Here is a 27,612-nt window from a genome sequence, read left to right as displayed (position 1 = left end):
TTTATATTTAAGATGTAGAGGGTGAGACTCTCGATAAAAATGATAACAGATAGAGTACTTAAGAGAATCACCATATTCTCACGTGAACTTGATTAATATTTTCAAAGTCTAAGTTCATCCCATATCCTATTATTATTATTATGAGAAAAGTATTTAAATTTGTCTAATTTTATATATTTTAATTAATAATTTATATAAAAATTATTTTTATTAATAATTTATATGTTAAAAATTTAATAATTTCATAAAATAATTAAATTCTATTTTATTTAAAATAAAACATATAAAATTTATAAATATTAAATATTATTATAAAAATATATATTTTATGTTTAATTAAATATTTATATAAATAAATTTAAATAATAAATACCTAATATATAAAATTTGATCATGACCTAAATAAGTTATAGATATTATTTTTAAAATTTAAACTTAATTATATATTCCTCAAATATATTATGCTAGAATTTAGACTAATCCAGTACAAGACTAATCAAGTACACACCTATTACCATCCACAAGTCCGAGCATCTCATTCATCTATTTCTATATTATTAAATCTTAATAAAAAATTTTATATTATATTATATTGCAGTATACTGAATTAGGCTAAAGCTCTCTTGGCACGGTGAGCTAAATTAGGCTTTGCGCCTAATGATTAATAATCTTTGGCAAAGAGTGATAATCCACTTGTTACCATAACGAACTTAAAACATGTCAAAATGTGATTGCCTCTATTCCCCAACAGTACCCAATGAAACATTACCTCCTAGTCAATCTCCATGCAACTACCCGCACCTAACAATACCTCCTCACTCTTTTTCTCTCTCTACAACGCCATTCATCGTTCCTCAAAGATCTGTAAAAACAGAAAGCTCTCATTTTTTATTTCTCTGCGACAAAGCTTTCCCTTTCTCTGAGTCATGACGGACTCTGCTGAACCACCATCCACGTCGGCCGCCGAACCCAAGCCAACACCGAACCCGATTCCCAATTGCCTTATCCACCCTCGCCGTGAGCCGTTCGAGCATGGTCTCCTCCCAATTCCCAAGCTCATCTTCCCTGACCCTACTCAAACACTCATCCAACTCAGGCAGAAACTCGTCTCCAACCCCCGTGTTGACACTGCCACCCTCGCTGACACGCTCCAGATCTCTGCCGACCATGCTAGGCTCGTTCTCGACACTCTCGCTTCGGTTCTTCACTCTGAGGCTGACCCGCTCGTCAAGGCCCAACCCGGAGATATTGACTTCGTCGGAGCCGATTTACGTGATCTGATATTATTTTTATATATACAATCGTATAAGAAGTTGTTGCCCAGGACGCATAAGGACTCTGCTGCCGTGGCCGATGTCTGGCCCTCCACCTCAGCTTTCGATGGGTACCTGTCGGCTTTATCGCCGCTTCAGGTATTTTTGTTTTTTGGGTGTTTAATTGGCTAATTTGTGAAAATGCCGCCATTTTGGATGCTAATTATGTAACTTCGTGTCTTAATTGATATATTTTGATTTGGAATTTTGACAAATTTAATTTGGTTTTGTTTAGATTGGGCTTGTTTTGTTTGAGAATGAGATAATAATTCAATTTGTTTTTGTTGCCACTCCAATTATGACCGTTTGGTTGCATAAGATATTTTTTCATGGGTTGATTAGCTTGATTATTAGTATCATATATATGAAATTTGTGTCTGTTCTTTACTCTTTAGTGCTGAAAGCTGGGACGTTTTCTAATGGGGTATAGTAATATTGGTTTGGTTGATTATTTCCTCGTTGGTTTGCAAATGCTGTTAAATTCTGATCGGTAATAAGCAAATTCGCAGCAATTTGTGTAAAATGGCGTTAGGAGTGGTGGATTACATAGTTGTTGGTACTTGATTGATTGCCAGAGTAATTGAAACTAACTTAAGAAATGCAGTGTAACGCATGATACTTTAGAAAGAATCAGTGTATTTGATAATAAAAGCTGGCAATTAACAAAGGGTGCGTGTAGATCAAATTATTCTGGTTATTTGAGCTAGTAAGAATTTTTCTTTTCCCATGGGAGATGGGATGATGGGTCTTTTTAATATATTTTATAGAAATATATTTTAGGGGCGTGGCAGTTTTCTATCTTGTGTTTGGCTTGATTTCAATGGAATTTCATATCTTGTGAGTGGACCTTCCTAGGGTCCACATTTCAGTTGCACTGTATAGGTTTTAATATGTTGCAAATGGCTAGACATGCTAATATGTAATTGTTCGTTCCTCAGTTTTCCCTTATGTGTTTGATTCACAGATAAAAATTCTATAAGGCCAACAATAAACAATGGCATTTTTTGTTGTTTGCTGTGTTGAGATGAAAACCATGTTATTATAATCTTCCTTGATGAATTTTCAAGATTGTGGTAACATTTCATGGTTTATTCTAATAGGTATTGTCATAAATTTTGATTTGAGCAATTAAGTTATGTAGAATGTTTTTGGGGCTTAGTGGTTCAATTCAATGTATTGCAGCTTGTGCGTAGCAACAGCCGTCGGTTTATGCCATCACAGGCTGATGAAGAGGCTCATCAGTTGTCCTATCTACAAAAGCACATGGCTAACATTCTCTCTCTTTTGGCAGAGCCTGTGGAAGGAGAAGGCGAAGAGTCTCTGGTTTGTGAATTAATTTGTTTCTATAGTTTTGTTTAAGTTTACTCTTCTTAGTTCTTACTAATGTGAATAAACTACAGCTTGAGGAAAACAGCAGTGCTGCTTCTATTCATTTGTGTTGTTTGCCTTGTATTTTCTCTAATATTATTTTTGTATTTTTTTGATGAAAATTTTGATGGTTGAATGCTCATACTTTGCAAATGCTCTTACTGTGCATTTTTTTATAGATGGGTTTCATAAACCTTGTTTAATTGTAAGAGTGAATGTTAGTGGAAAAAGGAAGTTGTTTCCACAAGCACGTTCTCCCGAATTTTTTTGTACTTAGTCTGGAAGCAGAGAAGTGGTATAGTTCCCTAAATAATTAAAATGGAAATCTGCCAGGAATTTACTGATTTTTGGCATACTGATTAATGCTTAGTTGAGTTGGGTTTTGATTAATGTTCCCATAAGTTGGGTAGAGCTTCAAAAAGTTGAGTGGACCTCACAAAGTGCGTGATTCCAAATATAGACCTTGTTTTATTCTGTTTATATAAAATAATGAAAACCTCTTATGAAAGATTTGCATTGGATAGCGAGGTGCATTTTTGGTCCCAAGCATGTGAAAATGTTTGCTTAGAAATCAACTGATGTTTTCATTTTTTATTTTCAAACTGAATTCTTGTCCAAGAACTCCTGGTAGTAGAAAGTTTTTCAGGGACTTCATTTGTTTGATTAAAGTTTCATATGTAGAATGTCATGTGCCAATTCCTTTCTATCCGAAGAGGTTTCTATTGTGGATTTGCATTCATTTGGAGCTATTTCTTACTTGCTTTTCATAATTACAAAGATACAATATGTTAAAGTCCCCCACACCCCTTTCCTTTTGCATTGTATTGGTTTTCCAATTTATTAGCCATGCCAATTTTCTTTCAATGCAAACTTGTCTCTGGAGGACTTTGTTTCCTAAAATAAATATGTTTAAATTTTGAAATGGTTTTCAACTCTTGAAGCTTTATTCCAAAATATTAATACTTATATCTCTTTGTTGTTTCTGAAATTTATTTTATGTTTTTTGATATTTTCTTCAGCTTGGTCTTAATTTGTAAGGTTAACCAAACTGTCTTAGGTTTTGACCATGGAAGGTTTAGAGCACCTTGGGTTTCTGATTCAATTTGGTGATAAGGGTTCCGAAGGAGTTTCATTAAGTCAAGCTACTCCATTTTTTGCCAATTCAGATCCTGACATGCCTGCTGTTCCTGTTCCTGCGGCACAAGTTCATGATTGGATTTTACAGAATATAGCCTCTGCTTTGGAACATATCACCGAAAGAATTTCTGCAAAAGAAAATGGGCCACCCAGTGTCTCTGATCAGGACGTTGCCATGGCTGATGCCTGTACAAGTTCAATCAAGGCCTCGCCAAGTGCAAGGGGATCAAGTTTTATTGAGGGGATCTCTAAATCTTCATATGTAAAGCAAGCATCAGATCTTAAAGGCTCTTCTGTAAAGGTCAGTTTTGAAATACATTTTCATTTATGACTTTGGTTACTAAACTAATGAAATATGAATATTATGCTTAATGATGAGTTACTTATCATTAATGCAGAACTTGTGATCCATAAAATGCTACTTTTAGAAACTAGAATTTATATCTGGCTGACTCTATTTTTTATACGTTGGGCTGTTAATAGGTGAAATCAGAAGCCAAGGTAGCCAAATTTGGCTTTAGTCCATCTTTTAAATCTTATAAAACAATTGAAAGCTAAAAATTTGAAGCTAAATCCACTATGAGATGTATTTATCACGTAGAAATAGGATATCATATCAAAGTATTTTTCTTAAATCTCCAAAGTTCAAAGGATGTTCTGCATGTGCTTTTAAGTTGGAAAAGCATGAGTGGCGATGTAATGCTTTTGAGGTTATACTTTCACAAGATTGTGAATATGTTATATTAATGTTTGAAGTTTGAACTTGAATTTGGAGCATCTTATTTATAACATGGATATGAAAATTTTGATGTGGTAATTGCATTGTCTTGAGTTCGTTTGGTTTGGTCACTTGGTGTATGTTTTTACTTGTTTACGTGCCATAAGAATTGGATTTGCATTTTTTTGTCTATTCATAGTGAAATGAAGCAACTTTATCTGCATATTACTATATTTACTGGCTGTCCTTGACTGCACTTGTTTGCAAGTGATTGCAAGGTTATGTTGCTCAGACTATTTAGGCTCCATTTAATAACATGCTAATGTCCTTCAAATAGAGGTCTCCATTATTTGAAGGCGCAACTCTCTTACAAGCGCAGATTACCTTTGTAACTCCCAGATGTTGCATTTCTTAGTCATTCTAAATTATTTTATTTAATTCAAATTGTGGGGGATGTCCAAACAATTAGGTCATAAAAGTAGAAAAAGTGTTCTGGGTGCTTTTTAGTTTATATGGTGTTAGTTCTCCTGTTCATCACATTAGATTCTGTTTTGCACTATGCCCATTGCAATCCATCACCAATCTCAGTTCTATGCTTTACTTTTGCCCAAAAAATGTTAGGATGTATCAGGTACAAGGATTTTTTTTTCCACGTTAGAATTTAGTTGTTAAATATGTGGATACAACCAGCTGTACTCTTTTCTTTTCTGTTGAGGGAATGTGGAGGTTGGAGCCCATAGTACAAATTTGCAACCATGTCAAGTTCATTTTGATAATAATCTTGGTGAGCCTCAAACTACTTAGCACATACTAGTTGAGTTAGATGTGAAGTTAAAGAGCAGAATGAAGAAGGAAAAGTGATTTATGTAACCTAGAACTTGACGGTGGAAGCTAAAAAGCACGGGCCAAATAGCTTTAAAGGAGAAGTTATTTGTAGAAGGTGTATGGAATATAGACGATAACATTGATATCACGTGGAGGGCAATGGCAAGTTAATTAAGAAAGTAGCAAGTGGATATGCTAGGCATATCCAAAGTTGGAGAACCACGAACACAAATGTCTTGGTGGTGGAGTGAGCAGTTCAAATGGCTATTAAAATGAAAAAACAATGGTATAGAGTTACCAATGGCAATACTTGGGGATGCCTTTGAGAAGTACAAGTTGGCAAGGAGAGAAGCTGAGAAAGTGGTTAGCGAGGCTTATGGTAAATCTTTAGCCAATTTACACCAAAAATTAGTTTGGTTGGGGGGGGGAGGGGGGAAGATATACTCGCTAGTACGACGGAAGGAAAAGAGGGTAGAGATCTAAATCACTTTAAGTGTATTAAAGATGATAATCAAGTTTTGTTGGGAGATAGTGAGATCGAAGAAAGATGGGGATGCTATTTTGATAAGCTGTTTAGTGCGAGTAATGAGGATGACTTTACAAACCTTAATGTTCCTTTGATAGAGAACCTTAACTCCATTCATAGAATTAGGTTTGCCGAAGTAAAAGAGGTGATGAAGAATATGAACATAGAGAGATCTTGTGGCTTAGATAGTATCCCTATATAAGTATGAATTGGCTTGGATAGATTAGAGTAGCTTGGCTAAATAAACTATTTAATGCCATACTAAAATTTGGAAAGATGCCAAATGAGTGAAGGAAGATCATTTTTATTCCTATCTTTAAGAATAAAGGAGATGTCCAAAATTGTACAAACTATAAGGGCATTAAACTGATTAGTCACATGATGAAACTCTAAGAAAAGAAAGAGTGATTGAAAGCAGGTTTAGGGGAACTACTAAGGTATCAGATTAGAGAACAAGTTTGGCTTTATGCTTGTTAAATCTACAATAGACATACCTTTTTGTTAAGAAGATTAAATGAAAATTTATGGGAAGAAAGATCTCCATATAGTATCCATTGAACTAGAAAAGGCATATGATAGAGTATTGAGGTAAGTTCTCTGGTGTGTGCTAGAGAAGAAATGAGTCAATCTAAAATATATACATGTTGTTAAGTGAGCAATTATAAGTGGAAGAACTGTGGGAGGGGATACAAACAAGGTATCCATAACAATGGGTTTACTTAGGGGGGTAGGCTTTGAGTTTGTACTTATTTGTCTTAGTTATGGATGAGCGAACCAACTATATTCTAGATGATGTCCCACAGTGCATGTTATTTGTAAATGATGTTGTTTTAATGGATTAAACTATTGAATGAGTTAATTAAAAAGTTGGAGTTATGGCAAAGTACTCTTGAGGTTAAGGGTTTTAGGTTAAGTAGAAGTAAGACGGAATGTATTTATTACAAGTTTAGCTCTCGTAGAAGAAATGGAAGGGGATTCGATTGGATGGGAGTGTTGGTGGCAAAATTCAATCAATTCAATTATTTGGGTTCTATTATACAAAATAACAAAGTAATAGATGAGGATGTAACTTATAGGATCAAAACAAAATGGATGAAATGGATGAGTGCGACGGGTGTGTCATGTGATTGGAAGGTTCCTAACAAAGTGAAAGGCAAGTTCTATAGAATTGTGGTTAGGTGACCTATGTTGTATGGGAGTGAATGTTGTGTATCTAACATATAACATATCCACAAGATGAATGTGGTAGAGACATAGATGTTAAGATGGATGTTCAGTATTGCAATAATGGATAAGATTTGGAATGACCAAATCTGCCAAAGAGTGCATGTAACACACATTGAGGATAAAATGAAAGAGTATTGATTAAGATGATTTGGACATGTTCAACTTAGAGAATCAAATGCTCTAGTATGGAAATGTAATAAATTAGTAATGGAAGGAGTGAGAAAGAAAAGGGAAAGAACTAAAATGATATGGAAGATAATATAAAAAATTTACAATTTTTTAAAATTGATGTAGAAATGGGTTTCAAACAAAGCTAAATGGGGAAAAATGATCCATACAGCCAATCCCAACTAGTTTGTGATTAAGGCTTACTTGTTATTGCAAAGTATAAAAAATCTAAATTATAATCCATTCTTGGTCTATGTTGCAAGTTTGAAGTATTCTCAAGTTGTTTTAAGAATAACCCCAGTTGATACCATCAGAAGTTGTTAATGATCTAATCATTTTAGCTAAGAACTGATGCAAACTGCTTAACATAGAATCATGAGGAATTTGAAAATGCTTGGCAGCTTAACCCTTTGGTTTGTAAACTTTTCAAATCTTATGCGCATAAGGTGGATTTGAAGGATGTGGTAATTACTACTACCCATTGAACTTTGGGTGTGAATATATGTGCCCAGATCTAAGCCAGGCCAGGCAATCCAACTGTCTCATCTTAAGCAAATAGCACTCAATTTTTTAATTATTTACTTGACATTTTATTTCTTGCTTGATTTATCTATTTTCTAAAAAATTATTTTTCTATCCAAGTGCAGATTTTTATTTTATCATCTTTTTTTTTTTTCTTTCTTCAAAGTTTTGCTTCTCAGCTATTGTGACTGTTTTATGGTTGTAGGTTTTGAATTGCCATGATTCTGTCATTTACATCTTAGCACCCTTGAGATATGCCACCATCTATGGATGCTCTGATGCTACTATATTTCTTGGTGCTGTTGGCAAGGTAATAACAAAAGCATTGGTTTTTGTGACCATTGAGTATTTGGATCACTTATTGATATCTCATCCATTTAGTCCTTTGTGTATAGCATGTGGATATGCTGGAAACTTCTCTGCTTCAGTAAGTGGAAGTTTACCAACATATTGTGTTTGTCTCTATTTTTTTAAGAGCACAATGAGGACCAAGCTGGTGGCAATTACGACATTTGTCTTTTAATAGATATGAGATATGTTGACTAACTTAGTTGTATGAAATTGCTTTCAAGCCTTTGGCAAGAAATATGGTCAATTGATAAGTAAGGAATTAATGGCATAAATGTCTTACCAACAGATTATTTGACTTTGTTGCTGCATTTGTCTTTATGATATTTAACATATTTTATGTGTCTGGGCATTGTTGTAATCATGGTTTTAAATCGCAGTTGTGGTCGCGAGTAATGGAAACGGGCCTATAACAGCCGTAGCGTAACGGTAACAGCCTGTTGCTACGTAAATTTTTTTGAAAAATTTGCAAATTTCATGAAATGCATACATATTTAAAGATATAATTAAAACTAAGAGTTACAACTATATAATAAGCATAAATATATCAAATAAAGACATTAAATTCATTATTTTTATACATCATTAATATTAATCAATTTAAAATAAAAATAGCCAGGTAGATGGTAAATAACTAACTTTATTGTCACCAAAATGAGTATTTAGGAGGTACTAATTTACACATAATTTAATGCAATCATGCATTACCTAAAAATGATTTGTGTAGTATTTACTAATTTACACATAAATATATCAATTAAATTCTTTGATATTATTTTCTAAGTATTTATGTATTTACTTAAAAATGATTAAAAAAAGTTTTAAGAATTAGAGAAAATAAGCATTAACTCACTTTTGATGCTCTTGAACTCAAAACTTTGTAGAGTATGGAAGTTGAAGGCCTTCACTTCAGTAGATTTGATTGTGGATGTGAAGGAAAAAAAAAAAAAGAGAGAGAGAATGTTGAGTTTGAGAATTGAGAGAAATGGCTGAGACTTGAGACTTGTGAGAAAGTTGAGACTTTGGTTATTTGAGTGATAACAAATGGCTATTGAATGGCTAGTGAAAACTGAAAAAAAAAAGAGAGAATATATGCCCTTTAACATAATAATTGAATATGCCAAAGAAGAAAGAATCCCTCCAACAACAAATTAGTTTCACTTTCATGTGAATTGAGCTAGCCATGGAGGTGAAGTAGATGTGAAATAAAGCTGGAAATGCATAGTTGGTTAGGTCAAGGTGTTTGTAATTGCCTATAACGGTTGGTAACGGTTACGTAATGGCCGTGGCAGCTACAATTTTTAAAACCTATTATTTAATGGGTGTAACGGTCACAGCAGCCCAAAAAAGGCCATTTTTTGAAACCATGGTTGTAATGCTCATTGAAGGATGCAGCGCTCCACATTTTTCTTAAAATAGTTTTCTTGCAGTACATTAAAATGTTAGCATACCATAAAATTTTGGAAAGGAAGAGCCTTTTAGCTTAACTTGATTCCTTTATGTAGTTAACACGATTAGATTTGGTCCCTAAGCACATTAATCAAAGATATCATTGATCTGATCCTGCAAGGAACTGCTGGAGAAGTGCATGGAAAATGCTGGCATGCTCTTGTTTGTTAACTATTTTCAATGAAAGTTAGTATTCTTCCTATCCACTGAGGATGTAAATTTTTTTTTCTTAATCAGATTATGAACTTACTATCATTTTGACTATATTTTTGTCAGCAAGTGTATGGGCATTGTATTAGGTAACACTTTGCCAGTTCATATCTAGTGATTTTACTCGAGTTTATTTTCTGAGTTTGGTTTCCTCCTGTGGCTGGTTGAGGTTCTTAAGATTGTATCATGAAATGGATATATCTTCGTTGCACTTACCGATAAATGCTTTGAGCTTTCTCTATGAATTCATCAACTCAATTGTGTGCTGTTTTAAGGTGGAAATTTTTTGCAATATTTAGTCGGTGTGGAATATCTCTATCAAAAGTATAGTTTGTGTATCTATTGTGTAATTTTTCTTGTTTGATGTTATGCATAAGAATTGTTGGTGCAGCATCTCTTACATGCTTTTAATATTTTTGGTAGGCTGTAAGGATTGAGCACTGTGAGCGGGTTCATGTGATTACAGCAGCAAAGCGAGTCTGTATTGCCAATTGTCGTGAATGTGTGTTCTTTCTTGGGGTAACCCAGCGACCACTCATGGTTGGTGATAACCATAAGCTGCAGGTTAGTTTGTCACTCCCTGTTGACTGTTTTGAGTTGGCATGTCAACAGCCATTGCCACTAAATTATCCCACTCAATGATTATAAAGGAGAAAAGTTTGAGAATGTTGCATGCATTTATCTTTCATTTCTAATTTGAATAGAAATATATTTTATTTCTAATGGAACCTCTGTGTGGATTCATTGATTAATTTAATTTAATTATGTAGCTTTTTGGTTATTTCCTGGTCTGCAAATTGCAGTGGCACTGGCTAGGTAGTTTCATCATCAGATTTAGTTTCAAAATATTTATCTTAGTTCATTATAAACTGCTATGAAAATTGCTAAAATTCCAGTTTTTTGTTTTGATCCTAGAACTAGGAATTAAGGTTTAAGGACTAGGCTTGAGCAAGACCTTCCTATACCATTTCCCTTGTGCAATATCTGTTGAATCTGTGGGGTCATTTAAGGAAGAAAACTATTTTTTTAAGGTAAATATGTTAAAAGCAATTGTAGTTCCATGAGAATTAGAGAGGAATAACCATTTTAGAACAATAAGTTCAGCTCCTTTACTGCTCTGCAGCTCCCCTCCCAACCCACCCCTACCAAAAAGAGAGAAGAAAGAGAGGAGGGAGGGGGGGGAGGGGGTGTGTTGTGGTGGTAGGATGAGGGGAGAGAGAGAGAGAGAGAGAGAGAGAGAGAGAGAGAGAGAGTAATTCTTGGAATCTGGATAAATCTTCTGCATGCATGTTGCTAGCCTATGGTCAATTGTGTGTACTGTTTGAATTTGCCCAAAGTTGATAGCATTCATGTTCATATTTTTCTTGTTATATTTGTTGATGATTATAATTCTATGTTGATTGGCCATTTTGATGTAAAAATCATTTTGATTACTCATCTGTGGAAATACCATATTATGTTTCAGTTTTTTTTAGGGAATATCCATATGCTCACAGTTTTTCTCCTAACCTTAAGAAAAACCTACAATGAAATGAATGGTACAATTGTTACTTCCATTTTGATTTACTTGGAAAATTTTGACTACGATAGGCAATGCTGACCTCTTTGATTTCAGTCTCGAGAAATGCTGAATGCTGTATTTGTTAGATTTTATTAATGAAGGACTGATTTTGCATATGATGCTGTTTACTTCTTGTAATTGGATATACTTCTTTTCTCCTTTTCAAGTACTAATGAAAAATAATATGTTTAGAAATCCTTCTATGTTTCAATCAGGTGGCACCCTACAATACATATTACTCAGAGTTGGGGGAGCACATGGCTGAAGTGGGCATTGACGCAACTATTAACAGATGGGATGATCCTTTGGCCTTGGGAGTGGTTGACCCACATGATTCATTATCTCATCCTGCAGGTGTCTCTGATGTTCAAGCTGAGTCAGCTACACGCCTGGACCCTGATCAATTCACAAGTTTTCTGGTATGCTTTATCTACTTATGCTAATTTGCTGAGAATTATCATATGGTACCTGTTAGCATGTAAGAATTTGTGCATTCTTTTGATTGTAGTTTTTTGCTTGAACTTTCCCTATTTTTAGCTTGAGCTCCTGCGCATATAATGAATATCATCTATGTATTTTGAACTCATCCTTGCTACTTTCTTTTTCTCCATCTTAATTCTTTGTTAGCACATGTTTCTTGGAGAGGGATAATAATTACCAGACTTGCTTTCTATCGCTTCTTTTACTTGTATTTCATACGATAACATATGTTATCTATTACTTGATGCACAGATTCCAAACTGGTTTGGCAGTGAATCTACTGGGTCAACAAAAGATAACCCTTTTCCATTACCGGAAGCCTACATGTCATCTCAGCAGAGAAATGTATGTGATGCTGATAAAAACAGAATGATTCAAGTGTTATATAAATGTTTCTGGTCATGCTTTATATTGTATATGAGTCTGCTTTTTCTTTGTTGCCAATGGTGATTGTCAATTTGTTTATGTTTTTTATTGATTGATCCAATGTTATAACTTAGTTAAATTCATTTTTTATCTGTTTCACCTTTTTTGACCAGCAAAAGAATTTGGGGGACATAAAGCAATTACTGAGGGAAGCTCCTCTTGAAGAAAACCGGAAACGGGAACTATCATGTGCACTGCATCTACTATTCAAGGACTGGTTATATGGTAATTTTCGTTATCTTAGGAAGAGATTCCTATTTTAAGAATGATTAGTATACGAAGTCTTAACCATTTTGAATGACCTTATCATATTAAAGGCGATGGTTGTTTATTCAGAAGTTCCTTTCCTCTTTTTCATTTAAATTAGTTTTGCATTTGATTTCACAATTCAGACTAATAAAAACAGTAAATGAGGGAATGAGAACATGCCCTGAGGCTTAGGTTGCTATGAGTGCTGTCAGTAACTTGGATTATGCAGTCTAAACTGCACTGGTTTTAGAACTTGTGTTTACATTACTTTTGCTGTTGCATGTTATGAAATCTGGGCAAACATCTAGAATCAGAACTTTGAGGCAAAAACTCTAATACAACTACCCTTTGCAATGTTTTGATGGAGAATTTGATAAACTAGCTAACTAGTTATTGGCTGGTTTCATACAGCTTCAGGCAATATCCGCCAGCTTTACTGCCTTCAAGGTGATTGATGTTGAGTAACGAATGCATCACATAACCAAGGATGGTAACAGAAGGAAGCTTTCTGGTGCTTTTTCTGTTGCATCCCCATTTTAGTTAGTACTAGAGGCAGCTGAGAATCATCCCTATCTACTTTGGAATCGAACGCATTTGTCCGATGACAGTGGTACACAGAATACGCTAATCTCATTGTAATATTTTTTGAAAGGTAAAATCTTGCTATAATATTTTGTTAACCTAGGTTCCCAATCTTGTGAATTTTCATCTCTTTTATTCCTTCCATGTGAAATGTTGGAATTTTTTTTAGTTCACCTTTCAAGTTTTGCCTATGGGCTGGTTGTTAATATTCTCTGTCATTCTTTGGCATTATTATTATTATTATTATTATTATTATTATTATTATTAATGTGGTGCTCGGTATCAGATGGGATAATGGGAACCTGTGGTGTAATGATAATATAATGGAGCATGTGTAGTAGACTTATGAAGTGTAATGGAACATAACGACAGATTAGCTCTTTTTTTAATTGTAATATTATGTAAGGTTCATTGGTCACTTGTTCTGGTGGACAATTTGTATAGTCTTAATCGATAAATTTTAATAATTATCCCTGAATTTTTATGATTATAACACTATAATTCAACTTTAAAATGTCATGTAAAATTCTCTAAATTTTCATATTTTATACAGTAAAATTTCTCTGACTTTCAATTATTGATTTTTTAATTAAATACTGACATAAACAGCTTCAACGTGATGATGAATCAGTATTTCTTTTTTTTTTTTCTTTTATGTAAATTATAAAATTATTCTCTCTATACAAAAAAAAATTATTCTTTTTATAAAGGGAAGAAATATTCAATTTACACATGGCTTGAGAGAGGAAAGAGAAATACTAACTAAGCACTGTCTAAATCAGATTCTAAGTGAAAAATTGGTAATGAGATCTTCCCTTGAACGGTGGTCAAACTAACTTTGCCTGCATTTTGCAACTCGGTAGAACCTTCACAATCAAATGTTGCTGCAGGAATAAAATCCTTTGTTTCTATTACTTTTGTATCACAAAAGGATTTGGAAAGTAACTTCAACCTGTTTTTACAGATTTAAGCCATAATTATGATACAAAAAATAAGAGGTACCTGATTGGTGCCTTAGTCTAGTACCGGAAGTAGATGGCAGGATTTGAATCTCGTCCCAATAAAAAAAAATCATCAATAACTTTAATTTAGTAATATCAGAATCATTTTGAAAATTATTAGATATCAGTTTAAGTTGACTTTAAAAAAAAAATTAAAAGCGCTTCAGTTAATAAATATCATGCTTTAAACCTGCAGGGTTGTGGCCTTGTAAAATAAACTGATGGCTTTGACTGATTGGTTTGGGTCTCAATCAGCAAGCACTTATAAGCTGCCATTATCAACCTTTGGCTCCTATGTTTACATTACTTGGCAGATAATGATTGACCAATGAGACTAGTTATTAGCATAAGCTTTTGACTAATGAGGGTTTAAACAAGTAGTTGAAAGCAAGAAGAGATACATACTTGAAACCAAATTCTATTAGAATCACTCATATATATAGATAGAGAGAGAGAGAGAGAGAGAGAGAATGAGGTTCTTTTCATCCATCTGTTGCTGCTTCTATTGCCTTTCCCATGTATCTGATGATGAAGTAAGGATGCAGAGGCAGCCCCTCAGGGCAAAACTCAGTGAAGCAGCAGCTCAAACACCGATTCTGGTTCCATACTTGCCTGCTAAATCCAGTCTCTCTTGTTTATAGGCAGTCATCTGTGTTAAGAAAGCCTGAAAACGATGCATCTGCCAATATGTTTGCTCCTATGTACCTGCTTACTTAAAAATTAATACAATCAATGAAATATTCCAAAGTCATCAAAATTCTATTCTCTCATGCTATTTTAGCTTGGATTGTGATGATTTCAATTTCCTTCCTCACCCATATCATTTTGTGAGAAGTGATTTTTACTTCTTCTTGCAGTTAATGACCAGATCTAACAATCAGTTGCTTTTCATAGTTAGATAAGAAATTAGTTAGAAGCATAGAATAATTTCAAATGATTTTACTGTTCTTATCGAGAGGCCAGAATAACTTGACCACAACCTGACAGTTCAAGGCAAGGCACCAAACACTGTTTATCTGAGGTAGCTTACACGACTCTATAATATTTACAGTGTAGGAAGCTACTTGCTAGAACTTCCAATTTGATTTTGCACCATTTACATCCCTCTGCTTGGATTGCTCTTATATGATTGCGCAGAACAGAAGATATTTGAAGAAACTTTTATGCTTGGTGCCAACTGCAATCAAATAATGTAGAAATTCTTCATAACGAAGTTTGATAATCAAACCCAAGTTTTTAACAATTTTGGTTTGCACAAGGTAAAGAAAACTCTCCACATATTCCTTCTCCCACTTTCAAAGGTACGATATCAATTATTTTTCTTGGCCTCTTTAATTTAGTTTCACAGAAAAAAATAGCCGTCTCAAGCTGCAAAATAAACATCCAACAGATCTTTTGAACAGAATGACAACTGAATTTAGTTTGATCACCCATTCAGGCACTAAGTGAGCTGCAGATATGAGATCCGAGAATACAATTACGTCTCCAAAAACATACAGGTCATTCAGGAAACCATGAAAATTTCTTCCCCATTAGTGCCAAGAAATTAACTCTCTACTGTGGATCTCTTCTTGGTGGTGTACGGGTAGTACTCCTTGCCAGTGTCTATTCTTGTGGTTTGACCTCCAGCATCAATTGCTGCAGAAGTAACTGCCAGTGCTGTTCCAGCAGAAATAGCTGTTGCGATGCTCCTTCCTGCAAAATGAGCGGCACACCAATCATTTCAATTGATAACCGTAACAGATGAATACAGCATCAAACTACCATAGTCTACATGTAGAAATCCTGGAGTGCTAACCAATTGAGTACTGGTTGCCTTTACACTTTTTAAGCATAAAAGAAGTTTATAATTAGAATCTTCAAGTACAACAAATACATCACAGATATGTTAGTGTTGTTCATCTACGAGCCTCTGTAGTTAAACTAAGGTGCTATAACAAACAGACTATTTAGATGCTTAAGATTCCACTCTTCTCCATCTATGTTCATCAGCAGAAAAAAAGTGTGGCTAGGTTGATTGAGAATAAGAAACGGGATTCAACATGATGGCATGTGAAGACTGACATACGGGGAAAACATCATTCAGAAAAGTTCTTCAACATTTAAATTCAAGGACAAAATGTGATTTACTACAGTTAACTTTAAAAATATGCAACTATAATCCTCTTCCTTTCTCTCTTTCTCAACCAAAAAGTGCTGGCAAGCAAGCATGCGCACACATAAAAACTTCAAATTCCTAATTATTTAACACTTTCTTGAGATCAATTCTGCATCATATTTCTAAGGGAGGAAGGAGAGAGGACTCTCATAAATTCCATAGGTAGCTTTTATCTGAGTTATGATAAATTAGGCAAACCTAATGTCAATGGACTTGGTAATACCATTATAAGATTACTTTGACATTTGATAAAAGCACATTATTATATGTGTTTCATTATAAATTCGTACATATAAATATTACAGTTAGTTCATCTGTTTGATTATCTGACTATAGCACAACATAGCAACTCATAGATCCAGTATAGTCATTATGTTTATCATAACCATTACATGTTCCGATATCCACTGTTAACAGGACTCAAATATACACTAGCTGGCAATTTCTCAAACACAGTGATGCCATTTTCTATTGACCAAATTTCGGTGGTAAGTTTTTCATCCACTAACTACACCATATCAGATGTTCACCTGAACCCTTTAGTTTTATGTATGAAAAATTGCCAAAACGCTGGGGAAAAAAAAAAAAACTACTTAAAAATGCTTCAGTTAAAATAACATTAAAGCTCTAGATAAGATTATTCACACTTCAAAGTAAAAAATATATATATATATATATATATCCATCCCACCAATATGTTATAAGATCAAATTTCCATATGCACTATTTTCCATGACCAAAAATCATTTTAAAATCTCTTTAAAAAAAAACCAGTAACAAAAATAAAATAAAATAAAATAAAAGAAGCACCCACTTAACAGGATCATCACCTTTGAAGCCTAAAATGGAAGCCCCAGCAACAAAGCCACCAACAGCTCCATTGACAAAATCTCTTTTCATCCTATAATGCTGCATCATCTGCTCAACACCAATGTAAACTCCTCCAATTGCTGCAAAAGTCATGCCATAGTTACCCATCATCTTGAGGGTCCTTATTAGCCCTGGAAGTGCAACATGTTTCTCAACACGAGGCACATCATACCAAGTGGCAACAACAGTCCCCCAGATAGTTCCAGCAACTAAACCCATAGTTGCACCCTTAATTGTCTTCATTGTGGGAGTTTCATCATCCTCCAAATACCTTAGTTCTGATGGATCCATACTGTCCTAACAGGGTACTGTCCATAATACCAAAAAAAAAAAAAAGTTAGCACTTGCACATAGTCCCTCCGAAATGAAATTTTGACAAGAAAAATCCTAAGCATGGAAAGCAAATAAGTCAACCTTGTTGCCTTTTATCCATCCCATTCTATCATTGAGAAGAATTAGTAGCCCAGTTGAAAATGGCACGAATTGAAGCAACAACTAACTAGAATGCAAATTGACAAGAAAAATCCTAAGCATGGAAAGCAAATAAGTCAACCTTGTTGCCTTTTATCCATCCCATTCTATCATTGAGAAGAATTAGTAGCCCAGTTGAAAATGGCACGAATTGAAGCAACAACTAACTAGAATGCAAATTGACAAGAAAAATCCTAAGCATGGAAAGCAAATAAGTCAACCTTGTTGCCTTTTATCCATCCCATTCTATCATTGAGAAGAATTAGTAGCCCAGTTGAAAATGGCACGAATTGAAGCAACAACTAACTAGAATGCAAATTGTAATAGCATTAGGATCATTTAAACATGTAGACATGAATCACAGTACATCCTAATGCATCAACGCAATCACTTATCAGAGTCAGACCCTAGAAACAAACACACGTTTCATTGAAACTGAGTCTTTAAGGAACTGTTATATCCAAAACAAATGGTATATAAATAAAACAAGTTATCATTATCCATGGTAAAAATACTTTCCCATTACTACAGAAAGCGAGGGAGGGATATATCATATATCTTGCATTCAAAAGCAATTTAGTAGCTCAAAATGCTAAAAAATAACAAAGCTAAAGCAGTCATAAAAAGAGTAAGAGAGCAATTGAAAGCACCTATAAAACACTAACCAAACAATATCAAAAGAAAGAGAACATCAAAATCAAATTCTGCAGTGCCAAACAAAAGCAAACGCTCTAAATCCAAAATCGAACTCTGCTTCTCCAATAATAAAAATTAAAACTCTCTATCTCTCCGTCGACCGAGGTTTCTACAAACACGCAGATCAAATCGAGAATGCACAATTTTCAGCAAGCCATTAAAATTGGATTTCAACGTAAACCCTAGACAAACAACATATACGCACTAAAACAGAAACTAAGAAAGTAATTGATTGAAGATAATGCGGAATCGAGAAAGAGATTACAAAGTGAAATTAATTACCTTTTAAAACTGATGAAGTTCGAGGCAGGCGGAGAGGCAACACTCACCACCTTGAGAATTGAATCTTGTTGGTTTCATTACTTTGTTCCAATACTGCACCAGTTGAATATATTGTACTGACCATATTACCCCTCCTCCCTTGATATATTTACGCTAGTGTACATTTTACTGTAAAAGGGTAATTTTTATAATTTATCTCTAAATTTATTTATGATTTCTTTCTATTTTTAATTTTTATTAAAAAAATTTTAAATTTTAAATTTATTTCATAAGCATTCTTTTAATTTGTTGTTAATTTATTGTTGCAAATTTTTAAATTTAAATTATAATTTGACGTTTATAAATATAATTTTAATAAAAAATAAATTAATTAAAATGATCAATTTTTTTTTAATATAAGAGAAAAAAAATAATTTTTTTAATTTAAAATTTATTAATATAGATTTTTTTTAGTGTAAGAGAAAAAGAAAAAAATATTTTTTTTTTAATTTAAAATCTATTAATACAAATTTAAAAATTTTTTTTAGTACTAAATTAAAATTAATAGATAAAAATAAAATATTGGATAAAATTTAAATATGAATTTTAAAAATTACCTATTTTAAAGGGAAAGCAAATTGTAAGGGTATTAAATTTTAAACTTTGACGTTGTAACGGTATTTTTATTAAATTTTAATTTATAATATAAATTTTTTAAACTTTAATTTAACAAACATAAAATCCTTAATTACATATTTAAAAAAATGTCTCAAATATCTTTCCACAAATGCTTTTCTCTTTTCTTGAAATCTCAACCATTTCTTCTCCAAATCCCTAACTATTTCTTCTTCTTCTTTCTCACTCCATCCATTCTAATCTAAACATTTCTTTCCCAAATTTTCAACCATTTCTTCTATTTCTTCTTCTTCTCCTTTCTCAACCATCCAAAATCAACAATTTCTTTTCCAAATTCACAATTATTTCTTCTTCTTTTTCCTCCTTTAAACTTCTTTTTTCTTCTTTCTTCTTTTCCTCCTCTCTTTTTTTTTTTAAGTTTTTAGAAAAGACAGTTAGAAAAATAAAATTAAGTAGAATTATATGGAAAATAAAATCATATGAAAAGTAATATATTTTTTTTATAAATATTTTTTACAGTATTAATTATGTTACTATTTATTTTTTAATTAAAATATAAATTAAACAAGTAATCATTAATTTTATAGAAAAATTTAATTGCCAATGATGCTTGAAATTGTTTTATTTAAATAATAATGAATTGAATATTTTTAGATGCTTAATTTGATTTTAACAAGATGAATTCAGATAATATGTCATCAAATTTAAAATTTGAGTTTAGTAATTATATAGTGTTTAGATTTTATGTATTGAGTATATATTATTAAAATTTATTTATATAAATAATTAATTAAATATAAAAATATAAATATTTTAATAATATTTATAAATTTAGAGATATTATATGGTTTTAACATAAATGAATGCTCTATATAAAAATATATAATTAAAATTAAAACTTAAAAAAAGACAGAGATATGCTAAAAATAATTATTTCATGGTTGTAAATAAAATAATTATGCTTTAAAATTATTATTTCATCATTGAAGCGAGTCCAAAAAAATAAACCAAAAAAAGGGAAAAAAAAAAAAAAAGAAGAAGCGTTAAACTGTCGATTCACTAGCAATTAACAGAGAAAGAAAAGAAGCTACTGAAGCTGTGTGTGTAAAATCAAGAAATGCAGACTCCAGAGGACATTCGAAATCTTCCTATCGATATCACCTTTTCTCGTCTCGGAGGTATCCTCCTTTCACCATCATTCGATGCTAGCCTTTTGATTTCTTCTTTCCTGTTTTGATTTCTTTTCCTTTAATTTCTTGGATTGGAAGAATGGCTGGTTGATCGGAAGAGAATTCCTGCCGATTGGAGAAAACGGATTTCCGCTGTCAGAGCTCGAATTTCCAAGGAGTTCTATTCTCTGCCTAAGGATATCGATACCTATTTCCAAACCCTGGACCCTGAAGGTAATTTTTTTTCCCCTTGTGATTTTATCATCATTTGTATTTTTGTTTCTAGCGTTAATTTGATTCGGATAATTTCATTTTGTTATCTTGTTTTTGGAGAATTGGGAATTTAAAATTTGATTGGTGGGAACTGGGAACTGAGGAAGATATTTTATCATCATTTGTATTTTTGTTTCTAGCGTTAATTTGATTCGGGTAATTTCATTTTGTTATCTTGTTTTTGGAGAATTGGGAATTTAAAATTTGATTGTTGGGAACTGGGAACTGAGAGAGATATTCTATTATTTGTTTACTAAAACTTAAGTGAAGCTTAAAGCTTAAATTAATCATTCTATTCTGTGCTCTTCTGTGTGGAATTCCAGTATTTCAGCTCTGTTCATAACTCTTCACTGCATTCTTAAAATTGAATCAACATAACTTAAGCATGACCAATGAAACTGATAACTGATTATCTTTTTTGTGTGTGGAACTCTAATGTCAGTAATGGTTCTTATTTATGAGCTTAGTGTAGGAGATATAGTCCGGAATTCATGCGATTATGCTTATGGATCATTGTCAAAGACTGATTGTTGAAACAAATTTAGGTGTTTGCTCCAGATATTGCCAAATTATAGAGACATGGAGTTCTGAAATTAATGTGATGGTCCTTAAGCAGTATTCTTCTTCTTCTTCTTCTTTTTTAAACAAAAAGGAAAATTAAAATCTAAGTTCCTCTAAAGCACAAACAATTATCCTCTTTTATTACTTAGTTTTCTGTTCTTGCAAGTCTTCTGGTGGATTATCATTGGTGTTTCATTTTCAGGGATAGGGTACTTAGAGGCCAAGAAAATTTATGATATTCTTGTGAAAACAACTCCAGAAAGCCGGAATATATTTGGCCGGCTATCAGGTGCTGCTGTAAGATATTCATCTCTTTCTCTCCTTTTCAAATAAGATTTCTGTGATGATTGTTGAATGTATCTTATTCTTTTGGTAGGGTGCTTGGGAGGCAATTGAGCATTCTTTTGAGAAAGACTATATCTACCTAGGTGAGGCTGCCCAAATAATAATTCAAAATGTAAATTATGAAATGTAAGTCTACATTTTTCCATTTTCCACTTGATCTTTTAGAAGAATTTATAATACTTGTTTAAATTGGATTGCTATTATTGATTTTCTCTTTAAACAATGAAGACCATATCAGAAAAAGCAGGTACAGAAGATCCAGCAACAACTTGCAGAACTAGATCGCAAGGAGGCTGACATAAAAAGAAGTGCATCTCTTTCAGCAGCTAAGTATGTTGAGGCTTGTCAAGAGCTTGGATTGCAGGCAAGATCTTAGCCCATTCTACTGATAGTTTTAAACTGGATAAATGTGTCTTTGCTCTTATTGTCAATAATTAACTGATTTCACTTTGCAGGGAAACAATGTCAGGTCTGAACTCTTGGAGACTGCAAAATTGCTTCCAAGCACTTTTAGCAGGATTCTAGAAGTTATAAATAGTGATTCTATGCTGCGGGCAATAGAGTATTATTCCACTTTTGTCAAAGATGTTCACACTGAAAATGAAGTAAGCCAATGTCATTCTTTTCCCCCCTCTGTTCTCTCAAGCAAGGATTTCAGACCTAGTCTGGGAAAACTGGAAACCAGCCTAGTTTCCTGCCAGTCTGCTGCACAAGCCCGCACCTCCCCCCCCACCACCCCTACCCCACCCCCCCCCTCCTCTATTTCCTCCTCCCTTAGAAGCCACCAAACCTGCTCTAGCTGTTTGGGTAATTGGTGAATCAGTGGACCCATTGCTGGTTCAAGCAAGCAGGGCAATCAAGTAGAGGGTGACATGGCAGCTTGAGAAGTGGCCTTGCTGCCCTCATTTAAAAAAAATGAAACTTTAAAAGTCTCAAGTCTTGGACTGGAATGCTGTGAGACAATTTTAGTGTCACTTTTCTTGGAACCAAGCAATCAAATTTGATAATTATATCTCTATTTTGTGAGATCGTTAATACTTACTTCATTATTTCCTCAAGCCATTGTAAGTTTTTGTTACCAACATAATTATATTAATTATAAGGGCATAAAATGTATAAGGGAAAAACAAAAGCATATACCCATTAGTCTATTGATTGCTCCTGATCATCCCTGGTTGTCACCATCCACCTAGCAGTTGCATTTGGTCACCAGTGACTACCACAATTTACTCTTTTCCCAACCATCTTTAAATAGAAATTGTGAAGTTCTTTTATGTTCTAACATTTTCATAGTCTTAAATACTTGAATGAAAATGAATAGTTTCCAGTGCACTCTAAAGGCTAGAAAATAGTTTCCAACTGATTTTTAATATTGAAACTAAACAATAGAAATTAGAATGCCATTTTCTTAGAAAATATTTGCCTCCATAGAAAAATTATTTTTGTGAAACAAATGAAGCATTAGTTTACTTTTATTTTAGTTGTCGTTTTAAATTGGTTTTTATGGGTCCTACTTGATGCGTGTCCTTTTTTCATTGGTCAATCTATTAAATGGGCTTAGTTGGGTTCCATCACCTTGATTTGTGTGCCAGCTATGGGCCTCACTTGTCATATTGATTATTAACTCAGCATAAATAGGATAATTAGATGACTAGCTATTGAAGATTGTGTTGTCTAATTTTTCATTTATTATGATATTTATTCTTTTCTAGTGACCCAAGTGTGCCAATTGTTTAATATTTCATTGTTTAAATCCTCCATTGCATGTAATTATCTTTTAGGGATCATGAAGAAAATACTTAGGTAGTTGGAAGGGAAAAAAAAAGACTTGTGCCCATTTTATGCAAATGAAGGTTGATTATATCAATTTATTTCATACTTAATTCAACTTGGAAATGCAATTGCAGAAATCTTCATGGACGGTGTTGTCGAACTTGAAAAATATTCATGAAAATCCCCCTTCTCTAAATGTTTCTGCTGGCCTGGATATCCTTGATGCTGAAAATGTTGAATTAAGTTATGATGAATCAAGCCATGTGAGACAGGATGGGGATTTTACTGCAGATAATATTGACTGGGATATTTCTGTTGATAGCACTCAGATTGATTGGGATATTGGTGCTGTGGAAGAAACAGATGATGGTGGTAATGGTTTGGGTCCTTATGAAATTGTGAATGCTAGTGAGATCATACAGAATTCATCACAAAATGAAGCTATAGAATCTGATCAAGCCCCATTAAATAAAGGGGAAGACAGCTTGCATCCAGAGATTTCTGTGTCAGATATATCTTGGGATATTAGCGTTGAAACACCTCAGGTGGATGTGATTGATGATGTCAATTTGCCCAATGTCAGTGTGGAAAATCAGACACATATTCCAGATTCTTTAACTCAAAAGCCAGGAGTGAAGGAAGACAGGAGCCAACTCTTGGAGACTGAGTACAGGAATAAACTCCTTGATGATTTGTATGAGGTATAGTCATCGTTTACGCCATTAACTTCTTGTGGTATCATCATCATCATCATCATTGTATAGTAGTAGTAGTAGTAGTAGTAGTAGTAGTAGTAGTAGTAATAATAATTTTTCTTTGGCTTTGGGGAATTAACTAGTTTGGTATTAATGTCTCATAATAGATCAAAGCATTTTTGAGCCAACGATTGGCTGAGTTGAGAAGTGGAGAAACTTTGTCCTTGCAACATCAAGTCCAGTCAGTTGCTCCCTTTGTGCTGCAGCAGTACACTCCTGATGCCATCGAGACAATGTTGTCTGATGTTTCCTTGGCAATTTCCTTGCTGACAAATCGTAAAACATTAGACTTGATCATGATTCTCAACTCCAAAAGGTGCTGCCAGACAACTTAAATTTGTTTTATTTCTTTCCTTTTACGTTTTTCTTTTATTACGTTACAATGGAACTTTCAAGCAAATCTGTGTTGTTTTGCAATATATATATATATATATATATATATATATATATATATATATATATATATATCATGAATAGAAATATGAGGTGAGCACTGTGGAATTTTCTTTTCCCAGTGCAGGAAAAGTTCTGCATCAGCATCTGATAAACAAATTATGTTCCTTTTCTAGATGCATCTTTTCAATGCTACTGTTAGTTGTGGTGTAAAACTTGAAATTGCCAAATGAAGGCCTTGATGTTTGAGAATCATTCAAAACACTTCTGTAAGCTGACTTGTCAACTTGATCAGTCAATTAGCTGTTTGACCTGTAACAAAGGAGTAACCAGTAGCTTGTTATTGCATTTCGTAGTTTAAAAATGTGAAAATGGACCAGTCTGCTTGGTAAACATCAATTTTGTGACTAGTAGTCGCTCAAAAGAGTAAAAATCTGATGCTTGCAGATATAACATGGGCTTTCTTGTTTATTATTATTATTATTATTATTATTATTATTATTATTATTATTATTATTATTATTATTATTATTATTATTATTATTGTTCATTGTCTGGAACTTGTTTACTACATTATTTCTCTATTGTGCAACTGTATCTTTTAATTTATTGGCTTTATATTATAAGCGCAATGAGTTGTGATGCCACTTAACTCCAATTGTCTGCCTGATTGGCAGATTTCTGGACAGACTAGTGAGTACATTGGAGGAAAAGAAGCATCACGAGCTGAAGTTAAAAGAGGGATTGAAGGACTTGGCTGCTAAACGGATGGAACTTCACAATTCTTTATCTTCATCATGGCCAAAGCAGGTTATTTTTATATATATTATTGGTTGTACTTCCAGAAAAAAGTATTTATACTCTTGTATTGAGTGTTATGCTTTTGTTCTTCAGGTTGCTCTCTTCACCCTTCATAAATTCTCTTGCTTTGATTTGCTTTTAGCCCTTTCAGTTCTTCCAGATAGAAGCAAAAGAAAGAACAATATGTTTGATAGTTTTTAATTTTGGACCAGTATCCATGAGTCTCTCTTTTCTATCTGTAGCCCAATTATGTCGAAGTGGGAAACATAATCAAAATTAAGGAACACATAGAAATGAACATTAATGTAAAGCGATAATGTCTGACCAAAATCTTAAGAGTTCTTTTTTTTTTTTTTGGGTATGGACCCTTATCAAATAAGTACCTTTTGAAGAAAAGATCATTGAATCCCTGAAGTTATGTAACATCAAAGTCAATTTGTCCCATGAAAAGAAAAGAAAAAAGGTCTTTTGTGTTGGGACTTTTGTAGTTGATTTGCTTGTACATTAGTGCTTATCCATACCAAACTTTCGTTGTTCTGGAGTATGTGAACAAAATCATAATATATATATATATATATATATATATATATATATGATGTATGTATTTTTATTCCTGAATGATGAATTATTTCCAATTGTTGCCATGCATTATATTTGTAAGATATCAAGGACTCTGTGTCAATATTTACTTAGCTTTAGGATCCTTTAACTAAAAGGAGTATTGTCTGATCTTTGGGGATTTTGTAGTGGATGATATATGCTTCATATATACTATAGGCTTGCTTATGATGTTAATTTGTGATTTCTTAATTTCTCAGCAAAGAGGTAGTGTATTTTTGTTAACTGAAAATAAATTATAAACAGATTGACAAATATCAGAAGATTGAATTTCAACAAATAAATATTGAGTTTATGTTGTTTAAATTGCAGGAAGCAGCTCTTGCAAAAACCAGGGAGCTGAAGAGGCTTTGTGAGAGCACACTTTCATCCATGTTTGATGGAAGGCCTGTTCATATAATTGGCGAGATCAATACCTTATTGAACAGTGGAATTAGTGCTTGAACTCCTGAAAGGCTTTTTCTTGAGGCAAGAATGTTATTGTTAGGATGATATAGAAGGTCGACGATAGCTACTTTCACCATTTAGTTCACACTCTTGCTGTAAGCTGAGGCTCCACAAGCATAGAAATTCAATGTGGGTTTTGTTTTGACCCACTCAATAAAAATTACTGAACCTGAAAAGATTTTTGTGATCCTGCCTTGAGGGCATTACTTCAATCTAGACATGTATGCCTGCACATGCCTTGGTGATTGGTTTTGTTTATTTAGATGACTTTTTTAGTGGAAAATTGATTATTGTAGAAAGCGATGATTCTCCTTAATTTCAATTAATTTGTATATGGATATACATATATACAATTAATTCCTATAATTGTGTTCTAATAATTAGGAAGAAATACTAAATAAGAAATCCTAAATAGGAATACAGAATACAGAATATACAGAGAAATAATATAGTGATTGACTTTTCATAACTCTCCCTCTCAAGTTAGAGCACAGATGTTAATCATGCTCAATTTGTTACAAATGTAGTCAATCCTAGCTTCATTCAGAGCTTTTGTAGAAATATCTTCTAACTGCACTCCAGTTTTGATGTGTCCTATTGAGATGATCTATTGTTGAATCTTTTCACGAACAAAGTGACAATCAATCTCAATATGTTTGGTCCGCTTATGAAACACCGAATTAAAAGCAATATGGAGAGCAGCTTGATTATTACACCACAATTTCGCAGGCAGGGAGGTCTTAAAACCTGTCTTATCGAGTAATTGAAGTATCCACATTATCTCACATACTGATTGTGCCATGGCTCTGTATTCGGATTCAGCACTAGATCGAGAAACTACATTCTGCTTCTTGCTTCTCCAATACACTAAATTTTCTCCAGCAAAAACGCAATATTCAGTAGTTGACCTCCTGTCAACCTTAGATCCAGCCCAGTCGGCGTCTGAAAAACATTCAACATTCAAATGCCCATGATTACCATATAACAAACCTCTTCCTTGAGCGCCTTTCAGATAACACAAGATTTGTTCCAAAGCTTCCCAATGAGTAACAGTTGGTGAAGACATAAACTGACTTACCACACTAATGGCATAAGCAATGTCAGGACAATTGACTGTAAGGTAGTTTAATTTTCCTACCAATCTCCTGTATCTCTCTGGATCTTCAAACAACTCACTATCCCCTGCTAACAGTTGTAAATTTGGAGTCATTGGTATACTACAAGACTTAGCATCTAATTTTTCTATCTCTGTCAATAGATCAAGGATATATTTTC

At 33.4% G+C, this 27,612-nt stretch overlaps 3 protein-coding genes across 4 annotated transcripts; 2 read left to right on the top strand and 1 right to left on the bottom strand.

The window, feature by feature from the left end:
* The first annotated feature begins 834 nt into the window (after positions 1-834).
* Positions 835-13,315, top strand: LOC110644189 (uncharacterized). Its single transcript, XM_021796861.2, has 9 exons — positions 835-1,412; positions 2,496-2,636; positions 3,739-4,119; positions 8,010-8,114; positions 10,235-10,375; positions 11,588-11,791; positions 12,105-12,197; positions 12,392-12,503; positions 12,939-13,315. Exons 1-9 carry the CDS (start codon positions 927-929, stop codon positions 12,980-12,982), a joined length of 1,707 nt encoding a protein of 568 aa, XP_021652553.2. The 5' UTR covers positions 835-926; the 3' UTR covers positions 12,983-13,315.
* A 1,978-nt stretch (positions 13,316-15,293) lies between these two features.
* On the bottom strand, positions 15,294-18,523 carry LOC110644190 (outer envelope pore protein 16-3, chloroplastic/mitochondrial). Of its 2 annotated transcripts, none has more exons than XM_058143774.1 (3): positions 18,275-18,523; positions 17,099-17,446; positions 15,294-15,805 (listed from the first exon to the last, which is right to left on the bottom strand). In XM_058143774.1, the coding sequence occupies exons 2-3, from the start codon at positions 17,427-17,429 to the stop codon at positions 15,657-15,659; spliced, it is 480 nt and encodes a 159-aa protein (XP_057999757.1). In that variant the 5' UTR covers positions 17,430-17,446; positions 18,275-18,523; the 3' UTR covers positions 15,294-15,656. The 2 variants fall into 2 exon arrangements, with proteins under 2 accessions (XP_057999757.1, XP_057999758.1); XM_058143775.1 differs by lacking the exon at positions 18,275-18,523 and adding an exon at positions 17,553-17,652.
* A 1,689-nt stretch (positions 18,524-20,212) lies between these two features.
* Positions 20,213-26,569, top strand: LOC110644187 (CDK5RAP3-like protein). The gene is made up of 10 exons (XM_058143773.1): positions 20,213-20,380; positions 20,471-20,605; positions 21,408-21,502; positions 21,582-21,676; positions 21,779-21,914; positions 22,006-22,155; positions 23,458-24,024; positions 24,186-24,394; positions 25,149-25,281; positions 26,203-26,569. Exons 1-10 carry the CDS (start codon positions 20,320-20,322, stop codon positions 26,332-26,334), a joined length of 1,713 nt encoding a protein of 570 aa, XP_057999756.1. The 5' UTR covers positions 20,213-20,319; the 3' UTR covers positions 26,335-26,569.
* The last annotated feature ends 1,043 nt before the right edge of the window (positions 26,570-27,612 follow it).

Source organism: Hevea brasiliensis, chromosome 3 (genome assembly GCF_030052815.1).
Source record: "Hevea brasiliensis isolate MT/VB/25A 57/8 chromosome 3, ASM3005281v1, whole genome shotgun sequence".
Lineage (NCBI taxonomy): Eukaryota > Viridiplantae > Streptophyta > Magnoliopsida > Malpighiales > Euphorbiaceae > Hevea > Hevea brasiliensis.
Note: the sequence above shows the minus strand (reverse complement) of the source record. Positions and strands in the feature narration are given on the sequence as shown.

Excerpts from the sequence above, each read along its gene's own strand:
- LOC110644189 (XM_021796861.2), top strand. The coding sequence starts at position 927 with ATGACGGACTCTGCTGAACCACCATCCACGTCGGCCGCCGAACCCAAG. Across the intron at positions 2,637-3,738 it reads GAGAAGGCGAAGAGTCTCTG|GTTTTGACCATGGAAGGTTT; the intron begins GTTTGTGAATTA and ends AAACTGTCTTAG. Across the intron at positions 10,376-11,587 it reads GTGATAACCATAAGCTGCAG|GTGGCACCCTACAATACATA; the intron begins GTTAGTTTGTCA and ends TGTTTCAATCAG.
- LOC110644190 (XM_058143774.1), bottom strand. The coding sequence starts at position 17,429 with ATGGATCCATCAGAACTAAGGTATTTGGAGGATGATGAAACTCCCACA. Across the intron at positions 15,806-17,098 it reads TTCCATTTTAGGCTTCAAAG|GAAGGAGCATCGCAACAGCT; the intron begins GTGATGATCCTG and ends CTCATTTTGCAG.
- LOC110644187 (XM_058143773.1), top strand. The coding sequence starts at position 20,320 with ATGCAGACTCCAGAGGACATTCGAAATCTTCCTATCGATATCACCTTT. Across the intron at positions 20,381-20,470 it reads CACCTTTTCTCGTCTCGGAG|AATGGCTGGTTGATCGGAAG; the intron begins GTATCCTCCTTT and ends TTGGATTGGAAG. Across the intron at positions 22,156-23,457 it reads ATGTTCACACTGAAAATGAA|AAATCTTCATGGACGGTGTT; the intron begins GTAAGCCAATGT and ends ATGCAATTGCAG.